We start from the raw sequence: 21,828 nt of genomic DNA, 5'->3' as shown, positions 1-21,828 counted from the left end.
CAAAGCCAATGGAATGAGCCGTAGGATCAATACTGCGGAGACAACTCCGCCCCGCCACCCAAAGACCAATGGTATGAGCCGTAACAATGGTCTCTATAGGAAGAGCAGTCCCTGGAGCCAATGGCGTGCGTCGTATCTATGGTTCCCGCCGGAAGGACGCCGTGCGACTGTGCGCCGAGCGCGGTTGCTATGACGCCCGGGTCTCGGTAGGCACCTGTCGTTCCTAGCACAGCGGCTCGGAGCCGAGCGACCTTGGGACCCTGGCCGCACCCTCCAAAAGAAGATTTCCAGCCTGGTTCCTAAGGTTTCTGCCTCAGCCCCAAGGAGGAACGCACCCATTCTTCCCTCTTTTCCGCATTCCAGGTCTCTTCCTCTTCTCGCCACAGTATGGCCCGAAACTATAGCAGGAGAGCCCCTCCTGACCTGGCCGTTCTCGGCCCCGGCTGGAGTGATTCTGCCTGAGGAAGGATTCGCCCGCTTCCCCCGGACCCGGCTGCCACAGACCTTTAGTATTAGGGTGCTGCTCTTATTTACAGTGAGCTTGGAACACCCTCAGTGAGTTGGGTAGGCGTTCTTTTTCTAACTTTACAGGTGAGGAGAGGCACCCCTGGACAGACTGCACCAGGTCCAGGACACTACAAAGTCCACGGAGGCACAGTTTTCCCCTGCTTGTAGACCCGCGAACAAAGAACTGCCGTTTTCTGCTTTTTTGGCCGATGTTCGTCATGCATAACCTTGAATTCCGATGAAGCTTTGGAGGCCTTTTGTTTCTCAGCATCAGAGGTCATCAAGTCAGTTACTTTCTGCCTTTCAAGCTATAACCTCATCCACTTCTGTCATCACTCTGAGCACCAGTTTGTTCCAAAGCCATTTTCACCCTTTGCTGTCCACGCTGCACATTGTTGAATGTCCATTAGTCTCTACCACCTCTGTTATCTGTAGACCATCTCCTTCTGCTTTCCTGCTGCAATGCTTTGTGTAGCTAAGTATTTTGCCTTCTCCAGCTCTACGACCATTGGGAAGATTTTCTCTGTTTCTCTGCACTATGGCAAGCTTTACGTCTTAGCTAAACTAGAGACTAGAATGGAGAAGTGCACCTTGGTAAATGTAAACATTAAATTACTGCAAGCCTAGTGTGTTTTGAAAATGGAGGAGAAAAATTGCAGTTTGGGGCCCATTTCATGATCATATAATGAAAGAAGGTTGTTCCTTGTTTAAGTGAATACCATGTTAGGCATAAATTTTAGTGATGTGTTTATACATATGAAAAGGTCATTCAAAATGATTGTGTAAGAGAGAATTTCAACTTGAAGCCCATATGAACCCAACACCTGGGGATATGATAGAATTTTCTGCAGAAGAGATCCTTGAAATAGTTCTTGTGCTTTCTTTTCATGTTAGTTTCTGAATCAGAAAACAATCTGTGTTATATGAGTCAAGAAACAAATAATAAGGAGGATTGATTGAAAATAAATATTTTTGGCAAGGGAATGGGCATAATAGCCCTAAAAAGACTGCAACAGAGGGCCTTAAATACAAAATAAGATTAATTTAGATCCAGTGCAATTTCATTTTAGCTTGGACAACTTGATTTAATTTGTCTTAAAATATGTGTTCCTTGTTGAGTCTTACTATTTCTTCTTCAGTATTCAGGTTTAGATATAAACCTATTTTGAGGATACACAAAATGTACAGTTTTACTATAACAGGTACTTTGGGGGATATAATGATTTGGATATTTTTATTTCTCAGGCCAATTGAAGCAGTTATTTGTGATGTCTCATGCTTAGAACCAGGTCAAGCTTCCAAATACTAAGAAATTCAGCTTTCTCTTCTATAATATTAATAGATTGGAAAAGAAAAGTACTGCAGCTTTTTCAGTTTTACGCATCAAATGGGAACTGAATAGATTCTACTCTTGAAAAAAGAAGCTGTTAGATGCTACATTGTAAGGAGCTTTCCTTTCCTTTTCCAATGTATATTTGTTGAATAGCAAGGTTAACAGACACTTAAAAAACATTTTCCCCTTACTCTAGTACTGTTCTATCCTGGGGGGTGGTTTTGCCCCTAAGAGACATTTGGCAATGTATGGAAACATTTTTAGTTGTCACAACTGGGGATGTGCTACTGGTATCTAGTTGGAAGAGGCCAAAGATGCTGCTATGCATCCTACTATCACAGAACAGTGCCCACAGCAATTATCCAGCCCAAAATGTCAACAGTGCCAAGGTTGAGAAACTGTCCTAACATATCAACAGTTCATTTTTCTGTTCTGTGTCAGTCAGTCCTTGCTCATGTGTACACTGTTACATAGTTATAGTGTACATTGTGCCTTTCTTTTTCATTTAATTTTATATTTTAAACATTTTCAACTTCTTGAAAAGGTATATTTTTCATTTTATTTGGGAATTGAAAAGGAAGACACTGTGCATAATATGTATTGTATTTAAGATGTCTCTGAGTTTTAAATTATATTTGTGTAGATGGAAGAAAGAAGGGTGAAAAGTGACCTGACTAAATATTTCAGTGTTTGTGGCCATGCTATCTACTTTTCCCTAGTGTCACTCAAAGACCATGGGATCAAAAACTTATCATTTTCTTAGAGCTAGGAGATGTGCTGTGGCATGAGGGATGCTCCTGCCCCCTGTGCTGTGGTTGGAGGGCACCTGCTAGGAGAAAAAAGGGCAAGTAGAAATGATTGCATCCATTCTTCTTGCCCTCTTCCTGTTTAAAATTCTTTGACTCTGTCTCAGTTTGACAGCTTTACCACCTTATTGTTTACATCTAGAAGTTTTTGTAGCCCTAAAAACACTAGAGGATGCACTTCATTCCACAGAATGGATTTTTAAGATATTTAATGAGCATTTATTCAGTATCTACTTTGGAGAGAATAGTATTCTTGTATACTTTGCTATGTGGGCAATTGTAGGTACAGTTTAGATGTCAGAGCGTGTATAATTCAAAGAACAGATTTATATTACCTCAAGATCTGCTTTATTAGAATTTTCCAGTTCCTACCATTAGGTCTCAGTAAATCCACTGGAAAAATGTTTGTTCTGTCAGCCAGGCATGGTGGTGCATGCCTGTAGTCCCAGCTGCTTGGAAGCTGAGGCAGGAGGATCGCTTGCGCCCAGCCCAGGAATTTGAGGCTGCAGTGAGCTATGATGACACCACTGTGCTGTAGCTCAACCAACAGAGCGAGACCCTATCTCAAAAAAAAAAAAAAATTGTTCTGGGATGTCATAGCACGATTCCAGGCAGAGGGACCTGACTGTTGAAAGTCATAGAAATATATGTAAGCAGGATCATGGGGATCATTAAGTATACTGACATGAAGGGTTAATGTCAAGGAGTGGCAGAAGACTGGAGAAACTGGCAGGAATCAGACCGTGAAGAATCTCTGGTGCCAGCTAAGGAGTTTGAACTCTGCCTGAAAGCAGTAAGAATGTTAAGCAGCATGTAATTTGCATTCAGGAGGATCAGTCTGGAGCTTTGCTCAGCACAGATTGGACGGGGGCCAGGCTGGCAGCGGGAACATCAGTTAAGGATGCTATTACACTAAACTGAGCAAATAGTGAGGAGAGCCTAAATAAAGCAGCAACTGTAGACATGGAGAGGATGAGTTAGAAAATGATAAAAGAGGTACTACAAATTCAGTGACTGGTTGTGTAGGAGAGTAGGATGAATAAGAAAGAGAGGTCAAGGATGGCTCCCAGATTTCTGGCTTGGGAAACTGTATTGATGGTGATTTTAACTGTGAATACAGGAGGAGGAGGGAAAGACAAATGGATTTTTCAAGCAGAGTTGTTCACTAGATAGTTGGACATGCATCGGTCTTAAATGGCAACTCATTCTATAATTCCCTCCTAGCCTATAGCCTCTTCTCTAGAACTTGCATCTCTCCACCGATCTTTGCTTAAAGAGTAGGCTTCAGTGGCCATATTTACATCCCTACTTCCAACCCATTTCATGCACAACTGACTGAATGAGGAATACACGTAACTAACTTCAGAGAGGAGGGCACAGCCTATTGGGTAAGCAACAAATAATTGTTTCTCTTTAAAAATTTGAATGAAGAGATACAAAGAAAGGGCTTAATCCAAAAAGTCACATAGGCTTAGAACTTGAATGGCTGTTTACAGCCTTGCTGATGAGTAAGGCAGAGAATGTCCACCCCTGTAGAGAAGCCAGAGGAGCAGACTCACAGGGAAACCCAGAGACAAAAGACCTCATGGGTCAGGAGAGACAGTAGTGGCTGTCTAGTTCCATATCCAATTGCTGTGTAGCCACATTTAGTTTCCAGCATATGTCCTTGTATCTTATCTATTCAATAACCCTCCTGTAGTAGTTGGGATTGGCTGGCTGTGAGGGACAGAAAGCTTAAAATAATAATTGTTTGAAAAATAAATTTATTTCCCACATAAAAGTCAAGAAGGTGGCAATCTATAACTGGGAGGGTAGCATCTTTAAATTCTCAGGGATGCAGGTTTCTTCTCTCATGATATTATATTATCCACACATGTTTTTTCCACCATATCGTGTCCAGGGTGGCTGCTTAAGCCTCAGCTGTATTGTCTGAATTCCAGCCAGTAGAAAGGAGAAAGGACACTTCCTTTAAGGACACTTTCCAGAAGCAGCACACAATTCCATGTACATCCCATTGGTTAGAACTTAGTCACCTGGTTTTATCTAGCAGTAAAGAAGGCAGCCTTATATTGTGACCAGTCAAAAAACTAAATGCCTTGTTTCTATGGAAGAAGGGCAGAATAAGTATTAAAGGACAATTGACAGTCTCTGCCACGCTCACCTGTATTTGTTCTAAATTCAATGTGTTTCTGTTCCCTGCCACTTTTCTAGATAGATCTGGAACATAGCAGAGGTGAATTATTATTTAATCTTCCTAACAACCCAATGAAGTAGGCATAACTATCACCCCTGTTTTGTAGATGGGGGAATGAAAATTCTAAGCAGTTATGTGACTTGTCTAAGTCATATAGCTACGAAGTGGTGAAGCCAGGGTTTGAACTGAGGTATGTCAGACTCCTGTGGCCAAGCTGTTAATCACCGTGGTAGTAAGAAGGGCAGAGAGCCAAAGGCAAATAGAAGCATTTGAAAGACCTATAGGCCGGGCACGGTGGCTCACACCTGTAATCCTAGCACTCTGTGAGGCCGAGGCTAGTGGATTGCTCAGGAGTTCGAGACCAGCCTGAGCAAGAGCAAGACCCCCGTCTCTACTAAAAATAGAAAGAAATTAGCTGGACAACTAAAAATATATATAGAAAAAATTAGCCGGGCATGGTGGCACATGCCTGTAGTCCCAGTTACTCGGGAGGCTGAGGCAGTAGGATCGCTTAAGTGCAGGAGTTTAAGGTTGCTGTGAGCTAGCCTGACGCCACGGCACTCACTCTAGCCCGGAAAACAAAGTGAGACTCTGTCTCAAAAAAAAAAAAAAAAAGAAAAGAAAGGCCTGTAGAAGAGGAGAAGCCCGGAAAAAACACTGAGAAGGAAAGGCTAGAGAAGAGTCAAAACAGGAGAAAGTGACATCACAGAACAGAAAGGAAACATTTTCAGGAAAAGAGTCAACAGGTACTGCAGGGAGATCATATGTAAAAAGAACAGAAATGGGGCCAATCGGAGGTGGCATTTTGAGTTCATTGTTGACTGATAATTTGAGTACAGTGTTAACAGCAGAAGCCAAAATGCAGTAATTGTGGTAGACAGATTGTCCAAAAGAGGACAATTGCTAGGGAGGGATATGGTGGGGCCAACAGAGGTTGTTTTTGTATCTTTATTTTTAAGATCAGAGACATCTTGAGCTTGAGGGCAAGAGATCAGCAGAGAGGGAGGTAATAAACATACAGAAAAGCAAATGCTTCCCTGAGGAAGCAGTATGGGATGGGACCTAGAACACAGGTAAAAAAAAGGATTAGCCTTGATCGGGAGGATGGAAAGCATTTCCACTGAGAAGGGAAAGAAGACAGAATGTGTGAAGATGAAGGCTGATACATTGGTAATAGGGGAAGAAGCTGACAGAATTTTATGACCTTAGTTTTATTAATGTTGTGGGAGACAAGTTCATCTGCCAAGAGTGAGGGGAGAGGTGGGATTTGCAATTTGATGAGAGGTGAAAGTTTTGAATAGTTGCTGAGTGAAATGGTAGCAGAAGCTGGCAACTCATAAATGACCCAGCATTGAGAAACTTGGCTCAGGCTGGAGACCATGAATTTGTAGTGTTTCCAGTCTGCATACTTGTTTGATTTTTCTCTACCAAAACTCAGCAACCTAAAATAGGTAGAGAATAGTCAAATGATTGAACTTTTCCTGGGCTGAGATTTGCAAGGAAGGTGGAGCGAGGGGTAAGATAATTGGGGACATTGGTGAGGGATTGTTTGAAATGATCAACAGTTGGGTCTAGGCTTGAGCAGGAAACAAATGAAGCCAAAGAGTGTCTTGTAGTTTGAAAGGGGATGTAATAGTCCAGAGACTGGAGGTTCTCACTGTAATTGTAGAATAAGTACAATTTAAGAGAGCAATAATCACTTCACACCCATTAGAATGGCTATTTTTAAAAAAAGAAACAAAAAATAATAAATGTTGGCAAGGATGTGCAGAAATTGGAACCCTTCTGCATTGCTGGTGGGAATGTAAAATGGTCCAGCTGCAGTGGAAGATAGTATGACAGTTCCTCAAAAGGTAAACGTAGAATTATGTATGTAGCAATTCCACTCCTAGGTATGTACACCAAACAATTGAAAGCAAGTACTCAAACAGATACTTGTACACCAGTGTTCATAGCAGCATCATTCATAATCATCAAAAGGTGGAAACAGTAGAATGTCCATAAACAGATGAATGTATGAACAAAATGTGGTGTATACATAAAATGGAATATTATTCAGCCTTAAAAAAATGAAACTCTGATACATGCCACAACATGGGTGAACCTTGAAGACATTATGCTGAGTAAAATAAGCCAAAGGACAAATATTGTATGATTCCACTTACCTGAGTTACCAAAAGTAGGCAGATTTATAAAGACAGAAAGTAGAGGTTACCATGGGCTGGGGAATAGGGGAATAGGAAGTTATTGTTTCTGGTACAGAGTTTCTCTTTGGGATAATGAAAAAGTTCAGGAAACGGATAGTGGTAATGGTTGGACAGTGTTTTGATTGTACTTAATGCCACTGAACTGTATACTTAAAAATGGTTAAAATAGTAAATTTTAGGTTATGTATATTTTACAACAATTAAGAAAAAAGAAGGAGCAGGAAGCATAGAAGGTGCTGGTCAGAGAGGGACATTTGGAATTTATGATTGCAGGGTTTCAGCATTAGTTTGGGTTATGATAAGGGGTCAGATATAGCCATGGGGTGTGTGGCTAAATAGAGTGCAGACTTTGGGAGGCTTTGGGAGGAACATGATCAAGTGGAGGAGCATGATCAAGTGGAGGAGTCACGCATTTAGATAGTGACCTGAAGCCTGCACTGTCCTGAGTAGCAAGCCCCCTCTTCCTACATCCCAGCTTACCCTCTGCTACCCCAAATAAACCAGAAGCTGAGGATCCAAAGGTATTTTCAATATTCTCTGTCTCTTTTTCCTTTCAACTTCCTCCAACCTAAGACTCTCCCACTCCACCCTTGCAGCATGGGGATTATGCTGTTCTGTGGGAGCAAACAACCCCCATTACAGGACTTATAATAACATTAATTAACTTAAAATAAATTAAGCATTTATTTTCTAATCACTCACAATCTTATCAGTTTATGACAACTTTTAAAGTATGCTTTTTAACACTATAATGTATTTGCTTCCAGTCTCTGTCTTTTTGGTTTTCACATAGTTATACTTTTGTATTCTACTTTTTCTCTTACCATTATAACATTAGCATTTTCCCATATTGCCAAGTAGTCCTTGTAGGATGCTACATAGTTTTAGTGTCTTGGGCTTTCTGCTACCCAGGACTAAAGCCACAAGTAACTTGGATAGGCATGGTGGCTCGCACCTGTAATCCTAGCACTGTGGGAGGCTGAGGTGGGAGGGTCCCTTCAGGAGTTTGAGATCAGCCTGAGCAAGAGGTAGACCCAGTCTCTACGAAAAATATAAAAATTAGCCAGGCATGGTGGCACACACCTGTAGTCCCAGCTACTCAGGAGGCTGAGGCAGGAGGATCACTTGACCCCAAGAGTTTGAGGTTGCAGTGAGCTACGATGATGCCACTACACTCTAGCCGGGGCAACTAAGAAAGACTCTGTCTCAAAAAAAAAAAAAAGAAAGAAAGAAAGAAAAAACAACCCCCCCCCCCAAAATCCACGTTTTTTTGTATGATGCTCAGAGTCCTTGTGGGGAGGAGGATATGAGTGGGGACCAGATGATGGGGGCTGGGGGAGAACAAGAGAAGATTTTTAGTTATAAGTCACAAGGAGGACCCATGGAAATGCAAGGATTGAAACCTGGGTCCTTTTCCATCAGTATGAATATCAGATGATAATTAAAACTTTATATATTGTCCACAAAAACTGTTGATGTGAAAATGGTTAGACTCTGGAAAACTTAGCAATCAAAGGAGAAAAATAAAAAAAACACGGTTTTGCTTTTAAAAGAGCAAAACTGAATATTTTATGTGGACTTTCTGCAGTACAATAACAATTTTGTCTATCACTATAATTTGGGTCAGATTAACTTGATTAAAAGTTGTATTTGATTATAACAGCAATTCCTGTTCATAGTAGTTCTAGTAACACAGATAACACTTCAATCAGCAGATAATTACCTTTCACATACTGTCGTAGTGCAAGCTGTGCATGATTGATTACTTGCAATCTAAGAAAATTAAACACAATATTGATGGCAGGCTTAGATCAAGAAGTTTTGGAAGACAGCTGAATGACTTAGAAGTCAACATAAATTATAATACATTTTGCAAGTAAAATCATTTGTTGATAGTTCAGAATTGGGGGCTTTCCAACTCCCAGAAGAGTCCTTTTATTTCTAAATTTTCAGTAAGAGGAAAAAAGCCTTTGGATTTTATTAAAAACAAAACAAAACAAAACAAGATCCCTTTGGGAGATTTTCAGATTATTAAGTTGCAAACTTCAGAACGCGTAGACAGAAAGGCTTGTATTTTTTTTCAAACACTTTATTATAGAGAATTTGCATTAAATATATTGTATCCTCATTTGTTATTTTAGAAGATATTATAAAGTTGTTCAAAGCTTTAAATTTGTTGATATTGTCAGCTGTTTAAGTGCTCATTATAACTAGATAACAGCAATTAATAGGAAAACTACAATATACTTTGTGGGGAGTCTAACTCTAGGCATATACACATATTACATTTCTTGTTTCCTCAGTTGTATGTGTGTATGTGTACATACACATGTGCTTATCTCTTCTATCAAGGGAAAAGTTCATTTAGAAGACATACTTCACCATCTTGAGAAAGAAGGAATTGAACCTGGCAACTACAGAAGGACAATTCCATTTGTCTGGTACTTATTCTAGCACAGTGAAGACAGACTGAGGACTGCTTCCAGAAATGTAGAAGAGCTTACAAGGAAGCACATGGAAGAAACGAAAGAAGTAAGAGCTAATAACAAAGTTTTAAAGATGCCTGTGGTGTTGTTCATTGTCCTTCATTAAATTAATGCATTAAAAACTAACATTTGAATATCACTGTTGTATAGTTTGCAAAGCACCCGTATGTATGGATTTTGTTTTTTAAATGAAACATGGCAACAGTCTGTATTGGTTTCCAGTAGAGTATATGTACAGGATGTTGCCCAGTGATGACTGATTGAACATCCAAACAGGTCTGCTCAAGGTAGCTTTCATTGTCTTGGCAAAGTCATCCTTGTCTCAGGAGCTGACTTTCCACGTGATTCTTTGAAGACTTAGAAACCTGATCAGTCAGCATACTGTCAGAGAATGTGCTCCTCAAAGATGGGCTTGTGTTTACCAAACTCTTAGAGACGTTTGTAGAAAAACAGACAACTGGCTGGCACGATGGCTCACGCCTGTAATCCTAGCACTCTGGGAGGCCGAGGCGGGTGGATCGTTTGAGCTCAGGAGTTTGAGCCCCCGTCTCTACTAAAAATAGAAATTAGCTGGACAACTAAAAATATATAGAAAAAATTAGCCGGGCATGGTGGCGCATGCCTGCAGTCCCAGCTACTTGGGAGGCTGAGGCAGAAGGATTGCTTGAGCCCAGGAGTTTGAGGTTGCTGTGAGCTAGGCTGACGCCATGGCACTCTAGCCCGGGCAACAGAGTGAGACTCTTTCTCAAAAAAAAAAAAAGAAAAGAAAAGAAAAAGAAAAATAGACAACCACTTACTAATTGACAAAAAGAAATATAATTGCCAGAAGAACCAGACACATGTTTCTGGTGGCTGATGCATTCTCTTACAAGTACTTTACATGGGAAGCCAAATTTTAATCAGATGGTTATTTGATGAACAAATGATTCTACATTTTTATAGCACTGTCTGAGATAGCCAGATTTCTGTAACTGGGCTATCTATACCTACCTTCATTTCTGGACCTCTTATATCCTAGGACCAGAGCACCTAGAGCTTGGATGAGTAGATAATGCCATTTTTGTACTCTGTTATCTCTTTTTGATGTTTCCAGTACTGATCAACCTACTTTCTGGCACACTCTTTCTTTAAATGAGCTAATGAATTCTCTCAGGTTGCCTGGAAATCACTCTGCTGTGTTTCCACATCTTAGCTCATGCAGGTAACTTACTGATTTTTAAATTTAGTTCTTAAAGGACAATCCAATTTCCAAATTCATGAAGAATGCAGCTCCGTTAGAACAAAAAGCAGTATAGCATAATAAAGCATGAACTTTAACGTTAGGCAGATGGGGTAAAAAAATTGCCTTTAGCGTTGTCGTTCTGTGTAACATTGGGCAAGTTACTCCACTTCTTTGAGCTCAAAATTCATGTCTGTAAGATGGAGATGTGAATAACTTCTTCAAAGGGATTTGTGAGGTTTATACAAGTTAATGTGTATAAAACATTGCAGACAGGTCCTTGGCACCTAGCAAGTATTCAACAAATTATAGCTGTTGTTATTAGAAATGGATGTTGTTCCTGCCATTTTAAAGAGGAGGAAACTGAAGCTTACCAGGAAGGAAGTGATAAAGTTGGACTGCAATTCTTGTGTTCCTCCTATTATACTATTCAGATTTTTGTACATATTTTGAGGAGTTTCCCAAAAGTCTTCCAAACAGTTCAGCAAAATGCAATTCAGTCATTTGGGTGATTTACTTCCAAGCCATTTGACATAGTAAGAGCTCAGTCTCTGGTTTTGGTCCACCTGACTGTGAATTCTAGCTCTTCCCCTTATTCCTTCTGTGACAAGGCAAGTCTCTTAGCTTCTCTAAGCCTGCTTCCTTACCCATAAAGTGGGAGAGTAATAGTCCCATATGGTTGTGGTAATAATTAAATATTTGATGTCCTTAATACAGTCCCTGGAGTATATGGTTAGCTTTCCATGTATTATTATTATTATTTTTTTTTTTTTTTTGAGACAGAGTCTTGCTTTGTTGCCCGGGCTAGAATGAGTGCCGTGGCGTCAGCCTAGCTCACAGCAACCTCAAACTCCTAGGCTTAAGCGATCCCACTGCCTCAGCCTCCCGAGTAGCTGGGACTACAGGCATATGCCACCATGCCCGGCTAATTTTTTCTATATATATTTTAGTTGGCCAGCTAATTTCTTTCTATTTTTAGTAGAGACGGGGGTCTCGCTCTTGCTTAGGCTGGTCTCGAACTCCTGACCTTGAGCGATCCACCCACCTCGGCTTCCCAGAGTGCTAGGGTTACAGGCGTGAGCCACCACACCTGGCCTACATGTATTATTAATATTAGCTGCATAAATACCTTTTGTGAAGCTGTCATATTAACTAGAAACTGTTTTTAAAGAAAAGTTTCTAGTTTTTAAAGAATTTATTTTAATGTAATCTCCTATTAACATTTAAGACATCTTAATCATCAGTTTTAGCAAAGCAGTATAAGCCTAATTATTGTGTAGATTTTTCTCTGTTCATGGGTATTATGACCATATTTCCTAAACCACAGATAAGAAGACTTGATTTGAAACATGTTATGTTGATAGAAAAAAATATTAGTGATTGGGATTGTCCCAGAAATTTGTGGTTGTGTGTCATCGTACTAACAAGAAACATGGTGTGTGATAGCATAAGACAGCTGGAAGAAAGTTTAGGGAGAGAGACACACACTTAAGGAAAGCTGAGTTTTCTGTTTATTTCTCAGATTATAGTCATGATAGAATGGTGGTCTCTTAATGATGCTTTCATTTACTGGGCTTTTAATATGGGTTAAAATATGAGCCATAGACTAAGAGTAAGAAAACGTATTATTTTCTTTTTAGGTGGAAAATTATCCAAACCATGTCTGTAACTTAACAGAGGGAAGAGAAGCATTTTCTCATGGTTATGAAAAGGAAAACGAACAGCTTAGACATGAGTTTAAAGCGCTCCAACTCAAACAGGGTAATTTTTCCTTTTGTGAAAATGTAAATTTTTTCCTAATTCTAAAAATTAATATGTGACAATTATAGAAAATTTGGGAAATGTATAAAAGTAGAAGGAAGAGGGAAAAAACTACTGTATATATATTCCACCCCAAGAAAAGTACTTCTAATGTCTTAGGTGTATTTTCTGCCTGCCTTTTTTAAAGTATGTATTCTAAAATAGTCTGAAATGTGTGTGAGAGAGAGTTCAGAATGGTTGTTTTTTTCAGTGTCTATTACAGCATTTACCACACTGTATCATAATTACCTGTATCAGCTCCTCTGGAGCAGAGATCATGTCATTGTCTTAGTAGTTTCTGTGTCCCCCGTAGCACCTAACTTGTAAAGTACCTAGAGTAAGGGAGGCAAAACTTTCTCTCTTCCCTTTCAGGGTTTTTTTCCAGCTGGGTCTGAGAAGTAAATTGATATGAGACAGATTAATAGGAGAAAAGCATACAGATTTATTTAATATAAGTTTTAAGTGACACAGGAACCCTCATAAGGAAATGACCCAAAGACGTAGAGTCAATCACACATATGCTGAATTGGAAAAGAATAGTAAGTTGTGAAAAAGCAACTAAATGTATGGAGAGACTTAAGAGTTATTTTCGTAAGGTCTGTTTAGAATTCTCTCACTCTCAACTTCCTGTCTTTGATGGGAAGAATGTTACTTTTCTTGTAGTATAAGGAGGGCATCTTTCAACATGGGAATTTCTTCTACTTTTAAGGAACAGAAAGAAGGAAGGTCAGAATGATCTGGCACCTGCTATTTTTCAAGTGCCTTTAACTTAAAATAGTCAATATGCTAGAGTGGTATATTTTTAACTCCTCACTAGTATTATAAGGACTCAGAAAATATTTATTAAGCACTTCAAAGCTACAAGGGAAAATACAGATATTATCCTTTTAGAATATTCTGCCTTTGTTTAACTCCACATATTAGATGTTATTATCATATGGTCAGTGATTATATTTACCACACATTTATTATTTTCTTTACTCAGCACTTTTTTCTTGCAACTCAGATATTCCTTTGGGATCATTTTCCTTTTTTTCCTTTTAGAACTTCCTTTTACAAGGGTCTGTTAATGAAAAAGTTTGTTTCTTTATTTTGAACCTCAGGTGCAGAGAAGGTTGAGTTAATCATAGGGCATATTTCACATGTACTGCACTCTCACTTTTTTTCCTTTCTTGCCTTCCACTGGATAGGTTTAGTTTTCTTCTGATGATTTGAAAGTTCACCTTCTATTTTTGTTCATTTGGTGGTTGTATTTTAAGAATTTTCTTTGATTTCTTTAAGTATTTTTAGTTATTCTAGTAAGAGGATTGCTCCAAGGCTCTAATCTGCCATACTGCAAGAAACAGAAGATGCTGTATGTCCTGATGCCAACATGTCTTTTTACAACATAATTTAGCTCATGAGGGATTGGTAAATGGGGGAATGATGTCATTATAATGTGGAGGTTTATATATAGTTTTTCCCAGCACATGAATGATCTGGACTACCAGCAGCCTCAGAGTTTGTCCATGAATCCTGTTCATCCCATGTTCTTTCACTGGGCTCCCTTCGGCCACATGTTTTGCCTTGGAAGTGCTTATTGCACAGATATCCCCAATCTTGTGCATTTTGCCTTTGTTTCCATAACTCTGCGATCTCAACTTCTTTTTAAAAAAGATGAAATCCTCTATTTACTTCAGAATTCCTTTATTTTTTGGGAATTTGACATACCTCTTTAAATGTGCCAGTATAATTATTGGGATTTTCAATGTTTTTTATACCACCACTGCAGTTACACAATGACAAAGGCTTTGAGTGGCTTATCCCAATATGTTTTTTCAATAAGCCCTATTATTTTTAGTGAAAAATTTTACAAAATACATGTTTGGTTTTTTTTTTCTTTTAATAATACATATGTCTACCATAGCAGAAATACCTATATAATCAAAGGATATATTTTGAAAGTAAGCCAATACAATTTGATAGTGGATTTAATGTTGAGTGGGAGAAAAGGAGAGAAGTCACTATTGACCCAAACTTTTTTGGCCTGAGCAGTTAGAATATTGGAGTTTCCAACTGCTCAGAGGGAAGAGATTGTAGGAGACTCAATTTGGGAGAGACAGTAAAGGGTTTGCTTTTGGACATGTATATTTTGAGGTATAGACAGCCAAGTGGAAATGTTAAGTAGGCAATTGTGTGTATGTCTGGAATGCAATGCATGCTGGAGATAGAAATTTGGGAGTCATCAGCAAAGCCTTGGGACTGTCAGAGATAACCTAGAGAGTGAATATAGATGGAGAAAAGAAGAGGTCCAATGTGGACCCTAGGCATTCCAATGGTTAGAGATTGGCAAGGTTAGAAATCAGCAAAGGAAAAAAAAAAAGAAATCAGCAAAGTAGTCTGAGAAGTGGTGGCACACAAGGTAGGAGAAAAACCAGCAGACTGTGGTGTCCCAGAAGAGAAATGATGAAAGTGCTTTAAGAAAAGGATGTGAACAACTGGATCAAATGCCACAGATAGTCTATGTGAAATGAGGACTGATAATTGACCATTAGATTTGGCCACATAGACGTCATTAGTAACCTGGCAAGAGCTGTCTCTGTGGAGTGGTGGATATGAAAGCCTGATCAGAGTGAATTCAGGAAAGCAGAGGGAGAGGAAGAGGAGATACAGGTATGGTTTATCCTTTCTTAAAGCTTTGCTGTAAAGGGGAATGAAGAAATGGTGTAGAAGCTGGAGGGGTACATGAGGTTGAAGAAAGGTGTTTTTTGTTTGTTTTTATTTTTATTTTTATTTATTTATTTATTTATTTTTTATTTCAGCTTATCATGGGGGTACAAAAGTTCAGGTTATATATATTGCCCATGTCCTACCCGTCCCCCCGAGTCAGAACTTCAAGTGTGTCCATTCCCCAGACAGTGCGCATTGCACTCATCATGTAGCTATACCCCCATCCCCTCCCCCCACCCCCCTGTTTGTTTTTAAAATGGGAGTTATTATAGCATGTTTCTAAGATGATTATAATGCTTAGCTGGGAAGAAAGTTTGATGAGGCAATAGTGAGAGGAGTCAGCTGCAAGAGTGTTGTCCTTGACATAAGAAATGGGATCCAATGCCCAAGGGTTGGAAAAGGCTGGCCTGGCCTTAGGAGAAAGGATAGTTTGCTAATTCTCAAAAGAGGGAAGTCTATGCAGAAGTTGGCAGATTGGTAAAGCAAGCTTGTGGAAGTTCTCTTTGGAGAACTTCTCTTTTCTCAATAAAATAAGAAGCAGGATAATCAGCTGAGAGTGAGGATGTGGAAGGAGGCATTGGAGACTTGAGGAGGTAGAGGGAATGAAATAATGGTCTAGGTCTATAAAGAATGAGAGAAAGAGAGGTAACTAAGGACATGTAAGAGGATTGCTGGGCAGCAGTAAGGGATTACTTGGGCTTAGTAGACATGAATTTAGTGTGAAATCGAATAGCACTGGTTGTGCAGTTTTCTCCAGCCTTGTTCAGCTCCTGGAGTGAGGTGCAAAAGAGATGGAAAGTTGGATTAAAATTGGAGTTTTGTCAGTCAAGTTCAATAGAAGGAAAGAAGGGCAAGGGAGTTGTGAATGTTTTTAAGGGAGGGATTATAATCATGGACCCTGGAATCTAAGCTGAGTCAAAAAGCAAATGAGAACAGGAACAGGGTAAAGAACATTAAAAAGTATTTAAGGTCAATTGTTATAGTTTCCAGTATGGTCAAAACTTGTCGAAATTGAACTAGTAGAAGTACATAGGAAGGCATGATTAGAGAATAAGATGCTTGAAATTGAGACCAGGGAGAGACTACAGTTATTGGTAATGAGAAGGTCTAGGGAATTATTAATACTATGGAATGGGTGGCTAAAGTCGGGTAGAGGACTAGATCTTTGGAAGTTAGCATGTGAAAGGACTGAGAAGCCAAAGCACTGGAATCTGCCTGAACATCAAAATCGCTAATAATTTTGGCAAGATTAGTTGACTGACCTTGGTCAATTGTTTGGCTTCTTGATGCCTCAGTCCTCATCTGTCTTGGAATAGGGATAACAATGGTTCCTACTTCATTGGGCTGTTGCAAGAATTAAGTGACATAAATGTATCTCAAATGCTTAGTACGACACCTGTCACATAATAAGTGCTCAATAAAACAACAACAGTGATATAGCCATATATAAACTCAAATTTGGGTCCTTAATAAAATGTTAAAAAAATGGTGTCCTTACCCTTTGAAATAAAAATTTAAAAGTTATGTAACAGTGAGAATGTTTACTGATTTCTAGAAACTTTTCTCACTATTTTTTTTATTATTGTTTCTGAAATTTTGCGAATACCCTGGAAAGATGGTGAGAAGAGTGGTAGTATCAGTATAGCTTATTTTTTAATTAATTTTTATCTAGTTAAGAACTCATTATCTTATAACAATAGTTATTTGCCTGAATTTCTTTTAACAGTTTTGTTTCTGTTATTTCTTCCTAACAGAAGCCCAAAGAAAGGAAGTTGAAGAAATGTTGTATCAAGAAGGTTTGTCCAAAATAGCTCTGAGCAGCCCCAGTGAACAGATTGCATACTTGCTGGTGGAGAGAAGTACACTCTTAAGGAAATTGCAACTTGTGGACTCCAAGCCAGAGTCACAAAGACGTATGAGCAGTCACCTACAGAAAGAATTTTCCCAGGTATTCCGAAATTAGCTAGATAATTGAATAAGAGACAGGCCAGTTTTTTAAAATGCATTCGTTGATTCATTAAAATATTAGGAAGCCAGTTTACTTGTGCTTAAGAATACATGCTTTGGATTTGGATAAACTTTCTCTGCCACTTGTTAACAGTATGACCTTGAACAAGTTACTTAACTTTAGTGAGCCTTGATTTCCTCATCTGTAAAAATCTGGGATCAACTTAACTGCTCCACAAGTTGATCATGAAAATGAAATAATATATGTAAAGCTGTAGAGTAGTACCTCACACTTACTAATTAGCATTATTGTTATTATTTATTGAGAACTTATCATGTGCCAGTCTTTGTGCTAGTAGATGTAGAAACAAAGTCAAACTGAACATGATCTGGACTTGCAAGGAACTTACAAACTAATGGAGGAAAGAGGTAAGCCAAAGGTTGTAGTTCAGTGTGACTGGTCTTATGTTAAAGGAAGGTACAGAAGACTAGGAAACTCAGCAGGAAGGGATGAGTCGGACAGAATGGGTAGGGTGACCAAAAAAGGCTTCCAGAGGAGGTAATGTTGAGTAGTATTTTGAAAGTTGAATATGTGTTAGCTAGATGAAGAAGCTGGGAAAGGAATTCCTAGAATAGGGGACAGAATGGATATGAACATGTGAGTGAATGCTGAGAAATGTGGATGGAGATATTTTCATGAACTACATCAAGGTGATGCTCACATGCTAAGTGAAAGTGTTTGGGCTCAGCACCTGGACTGTGCTAGCTGTTCTTGGACCATACTAGAGGCATAAAAATATTTTTGAGTGTATGAAAGATTGACTTTGTTATAGAAGGTAGAAACCATCACTAAATGATTTTAAGAGGAGAGTTAATGTAATCTGATTCATGTTTTAGAAAAATTACTCTGCCTAGATTTGGTTATTATGCATTGTATGCCTGTATCAGAATATCACATGTACCATATAAATATATGAAACTATTATGTACCTATAATAATTAGAAATAAATAAAAATTAAAAAGGAAAGAAAAATCACTCTAGCAACAGTGGAGGGATGGATTGCATAGGGACAAGATTGGAAATGGGAACCTCAGGGGAAGTTTTGCAGTAATTAATCAAAGAATGAGAACCAAAACCATGCTCAGAGTGTAAATGGGGAAGGGAAGATCAACTGAGGAGGTATTAATGAGATGGAATCTATGAAACAAATTGGAAATGGTGGAGTGAAGTCTTGGATGACTCTAATGCCATCTACCCAGTCACTTTTAGATCATGGTTTTCCACTAATGGCCAGAAAGAATTGAAACAAATACTTCATCTCCTTCACTTTGGCTTTGGCAAAACAAAACAAAAAACCCCCAGATACTTCAAAGATACTTTTGTTATGATAAAATGTAACCCATAAAATTTGTATTGCATCCCCAATTATATTTTGCTTAAGCTAAGTTGTAATTAGCCTGAGCATAAAACAATCAGCAAGATCACTTTTTTTTTTAGAAATTGATGAGCTGGTTCTAAAATTGATATGGAAATGAAAGGACCTAAAACAGCCAAAACAACTTTGAAAAAGAACAAAGTTGAAGGACTAACACTTCCTGATTTCAAGACTTACCATAGAGCTGTAGTAATAAAGAAAGTATACTGCGGACATTAAGATAGATCTATAGATCAGTGGAACACAATAGCATCCAGAAATTGGCGCACAACTATACCATCAACTGATTTTCAACAAAGGTGACAAGGTTATTCAATGGGAAATGGATAATCTTTTCAACAAATGATGCTAGAATAATTGGATAGACATATGCCAAAACAAACAAACAAGAAAAACCTCCAAACCCTTATTGAGGTTCTGTTCACCCATATAGGGTGATGAATGCCTCATCCTAAATACTACAAGATGGCCACCTGACACTTGTCAGAGATGAAATTGATAGCAGTTTATTAGTAACATATACTCATGGCCCAGGGGAGGAGGACACCACATCCCATGCAGGGCTACAAGGGGTTATTATCAGGAATAGAGTGAACTCACAGAGGCTATGGGAGGCAGGCTTTGTAGTAACAAGACGGGGAGGTGCCTCTCGATTCTCATGGAAGCATGTAATTGGCTTGTTTGAAAAATTACTGTGAGGACTTAGTGGAATACAACTGCTCTGGCTGATAGAGGAACCAGCCAGGTGGAGAAACTTTCCCTCTGGGTGGGGGCATGTCTGGTGAGAGCTGAGGAACTCACTGTCCACTGTTAAGCCTTTGGGGCTCTGTGAGATTCAAAGATGTCAAGGCACCACATGAAATTTTAAGCCTTACTTATCTCCTACCATATACAAAAATTAACTCAAAATGGTTCTTATGTCTAACTTAAGAGATAAAACTTATGGAACAAAACATAGAAAAAAATCTTAGTGACTTTGGGTTTGACAAGATTTTTGTAAAACAGGAAAAGCACAAATTATAAAAATTAATTGGGCTTACTAAAAATTCAGAATGTTTGCTCTTCAAAAGACACTGTTACAAAAATGAAAAGCAAGCCACAGCCTAGAAGACAATATTAAAAAACATATCTAACAAAAGCTTTGTATCTAAAAATTGTAAATAACTTACAACTCAATTGAAACATGCAGCCCAATTGAAAAATGGGCAAGGGATTTAAACAAAGACTTCACCAACGAAGGAAACATGCATGGAAAATAAATACATGAAAAGATGCTCAACTTCATTTTTTTGCCGTGGCGTCAAGCTCACAGCAACCTCAAACTCCTAGGCTTAAGCGATCCTTCTGCCTCAGCCTCCCAAGTAGCTGGGACTACAAGCATGTGCCACCATGCCTGGCTAATATTTTTCTATATATATAATTTTAGCTGTCTGGATCATTTCTTTCTATTTTTAGTAGAGACGGGGTCTCGCTGTTGCTCAGGCTAGTCTCGAACTCCTGACCTCGAGTGATCCTCCTGCCTCGGCCTCCCAGAGTGCTAGGATTACAGGCATGAGCTACTGCACCTGGCCTAAATGCTATCTTTTTTAAAAATTTAATTTTCTATTTATCTGTTACTGGTATTTAAAACTATAATTATTTTTATGTATTCACCTTATATCTAGCAAGCTTGCTAAAATATCATTCACTTTAACAATTTATCTCAAGATTTAAAAATTTTCTACATGCACACAATTATCTGAGAATAGTTATACAATATTTTTGTTCTTTCCTAATTCTGTCTTTTAATTTTTTTCTTGCCTTATACTGGCTAGGACCTCTAGTATTATGTTAAATAACAGACATCTTGTCTTATTATTGATATCAGAGAGAAATCAGTTAGAGGTTTACTATTATGTATTATATTTGCTAAAGGTTTTTTTTTCTTTTTATGATACCCTTGGCTCACGCCTGTAATCCTAGCACTCTGGGAGGCAGAGATGGGAGGATTGCTTGAGCTCAGGAGTTCTAGACCAGCTTGACCAAGAGCGAGACACTATCTACTAAAAATAGAAAAATTAGCTGGGTGTCATGGAGCACACCTGTAGTCCCAGCTACTGGAGAGGTTGAAGCAGGAGGATTGCTTGAAACCAGGAATTTGAGGTTGCAATGAGCTATGATGATGTCACTGCATTCTAGCCCAGGTGAGACAGTGAAAAAAAAAAAAAGAAGAAATTTGAACAAATCCACCAACCTCTGCAGGGAGAACATCAGAAACTTTAAGAACTTGTGCAGAAGTCTAACAAACCTTGAAGTGAAGTAAAAAAAGAAATTTACTTAATAATAGCTAATTACAAATCAGCTTTTACTTTGGAAGTATTTTATTTGAATATATTAAAATGTATAGATTCTTGTAAAATTATCAAATTGTACATAAAAGTATTATAAACACATCACAAAAATTTGGGAGGGAGAAAAAATCAATCATCCATTTAACACAATAGCTGATTTTTATTGAGTATATCAAAATGTAAACAATCAATATATGTTATTTTTTTAAAAAATCACCTTGGTACTGTACATATTTTTCTTTACAAATATGTTTGGAGCTTCTGTTTCAGGGAGTCCTTTAGAATGTATAGCACATTATTTTAAATATGATCAACTCTCTTCATGGAATTTAATTTTTTGATCTGGGAAAAGAAATGTTATTAACAGATAAATCTGGTGAATAAAGTATATTGTGGGAATTTAACCATTAGAAGTAACCCAAGATAAGGGCAAAATATGTGTGTTGAAACTGTATGTCACAGTATTATGTTCAATAGCAAAAAATCAGAAACTATCTTAAATGTGTAAATGATTACATAAGTGATATTATGCCCACTCTGGAACATTATACAGCCTTTAAAAATTATTATTACAAAATCTATTCAACATGTAGAAAAATGTTGCTGACATAGTGTTAAATAGAAAAGCCAGACAGAAACTTGTACTTATATTGGTATTATGATTGTGTAAATAATGTGTATGAATAAAAAATACTGCAAAAAACATACCAATATGCTCAAAATGGTTTTGTTTTGTAGATGATATTTGGGTTTTTTTATTCTCTTAGAAAAAATTATATAATTATTATATTTATATAATTTCATTCTCTTTTGGGGATCAAAGGCAAAATATAATTGAGACTGAATTTCTAAC

At 38.2% G+C, this 21,828-nt stretch overlaps 1 protein-coding gene across 6 annotated transcripts in view; it reads left to right on the top strand.

Annotated features, from left to right (window-relative positions):
* The first annotated feature begins 206 nt into the window (after positions 1-206).
* Positions 207-21,828, top strand: part of CCDC30 (coiled-coil domain containing 30) — a 134,358-nt gene continuing 112,736 nt past the window's right edge. For 4 of the 6 annotated variants that reach the window (XM_045545711.1, XM_045545708.1, XM_045545712.1 and 1 more), the window contains exons 1-4: positions 207-791; positions 9,400-9,579; positions 12,393-12,513; positions 17,016-17,209. In XM_045545711.1, coding sequence (XP_045401667.1) covers positions 9,562-9,579; positions 12,393-12,513; positions 17,016-17,209 — 333 coding nt within the window. In that variant the 5' untranslated portion in view covers positions 207-791; positions 9,400-9,561. Of the gene's footprint in view, positions 792-3,232; positions 4,035-9,399; positions 9,580-12,392; positions 12,514-17,015; positions 17,210-21,828 lie in introns of those variants that run through there. The other 2 variants (XM_045545710.1, XM_045545709.1) reach the window with 2 other exon arrangements.

Source organism: Lemur catta, chromosome 3 (assembly GCF_020740605.2).
Source record: "Lemur catta isolate mLemCat1 chromosome 3, mLemCat1.pri, whole genome shotgun sequence".
Taxonomy (NCBI): domain Eukaryota; kingdom Metazoa; phylum Chordata; class Mammalia; order Primates; family Lemuridae; genus Lemur; species Lemur catta.
This window is presented reverse-complemented; position numbering and strand designations above follow the sequence as displayed.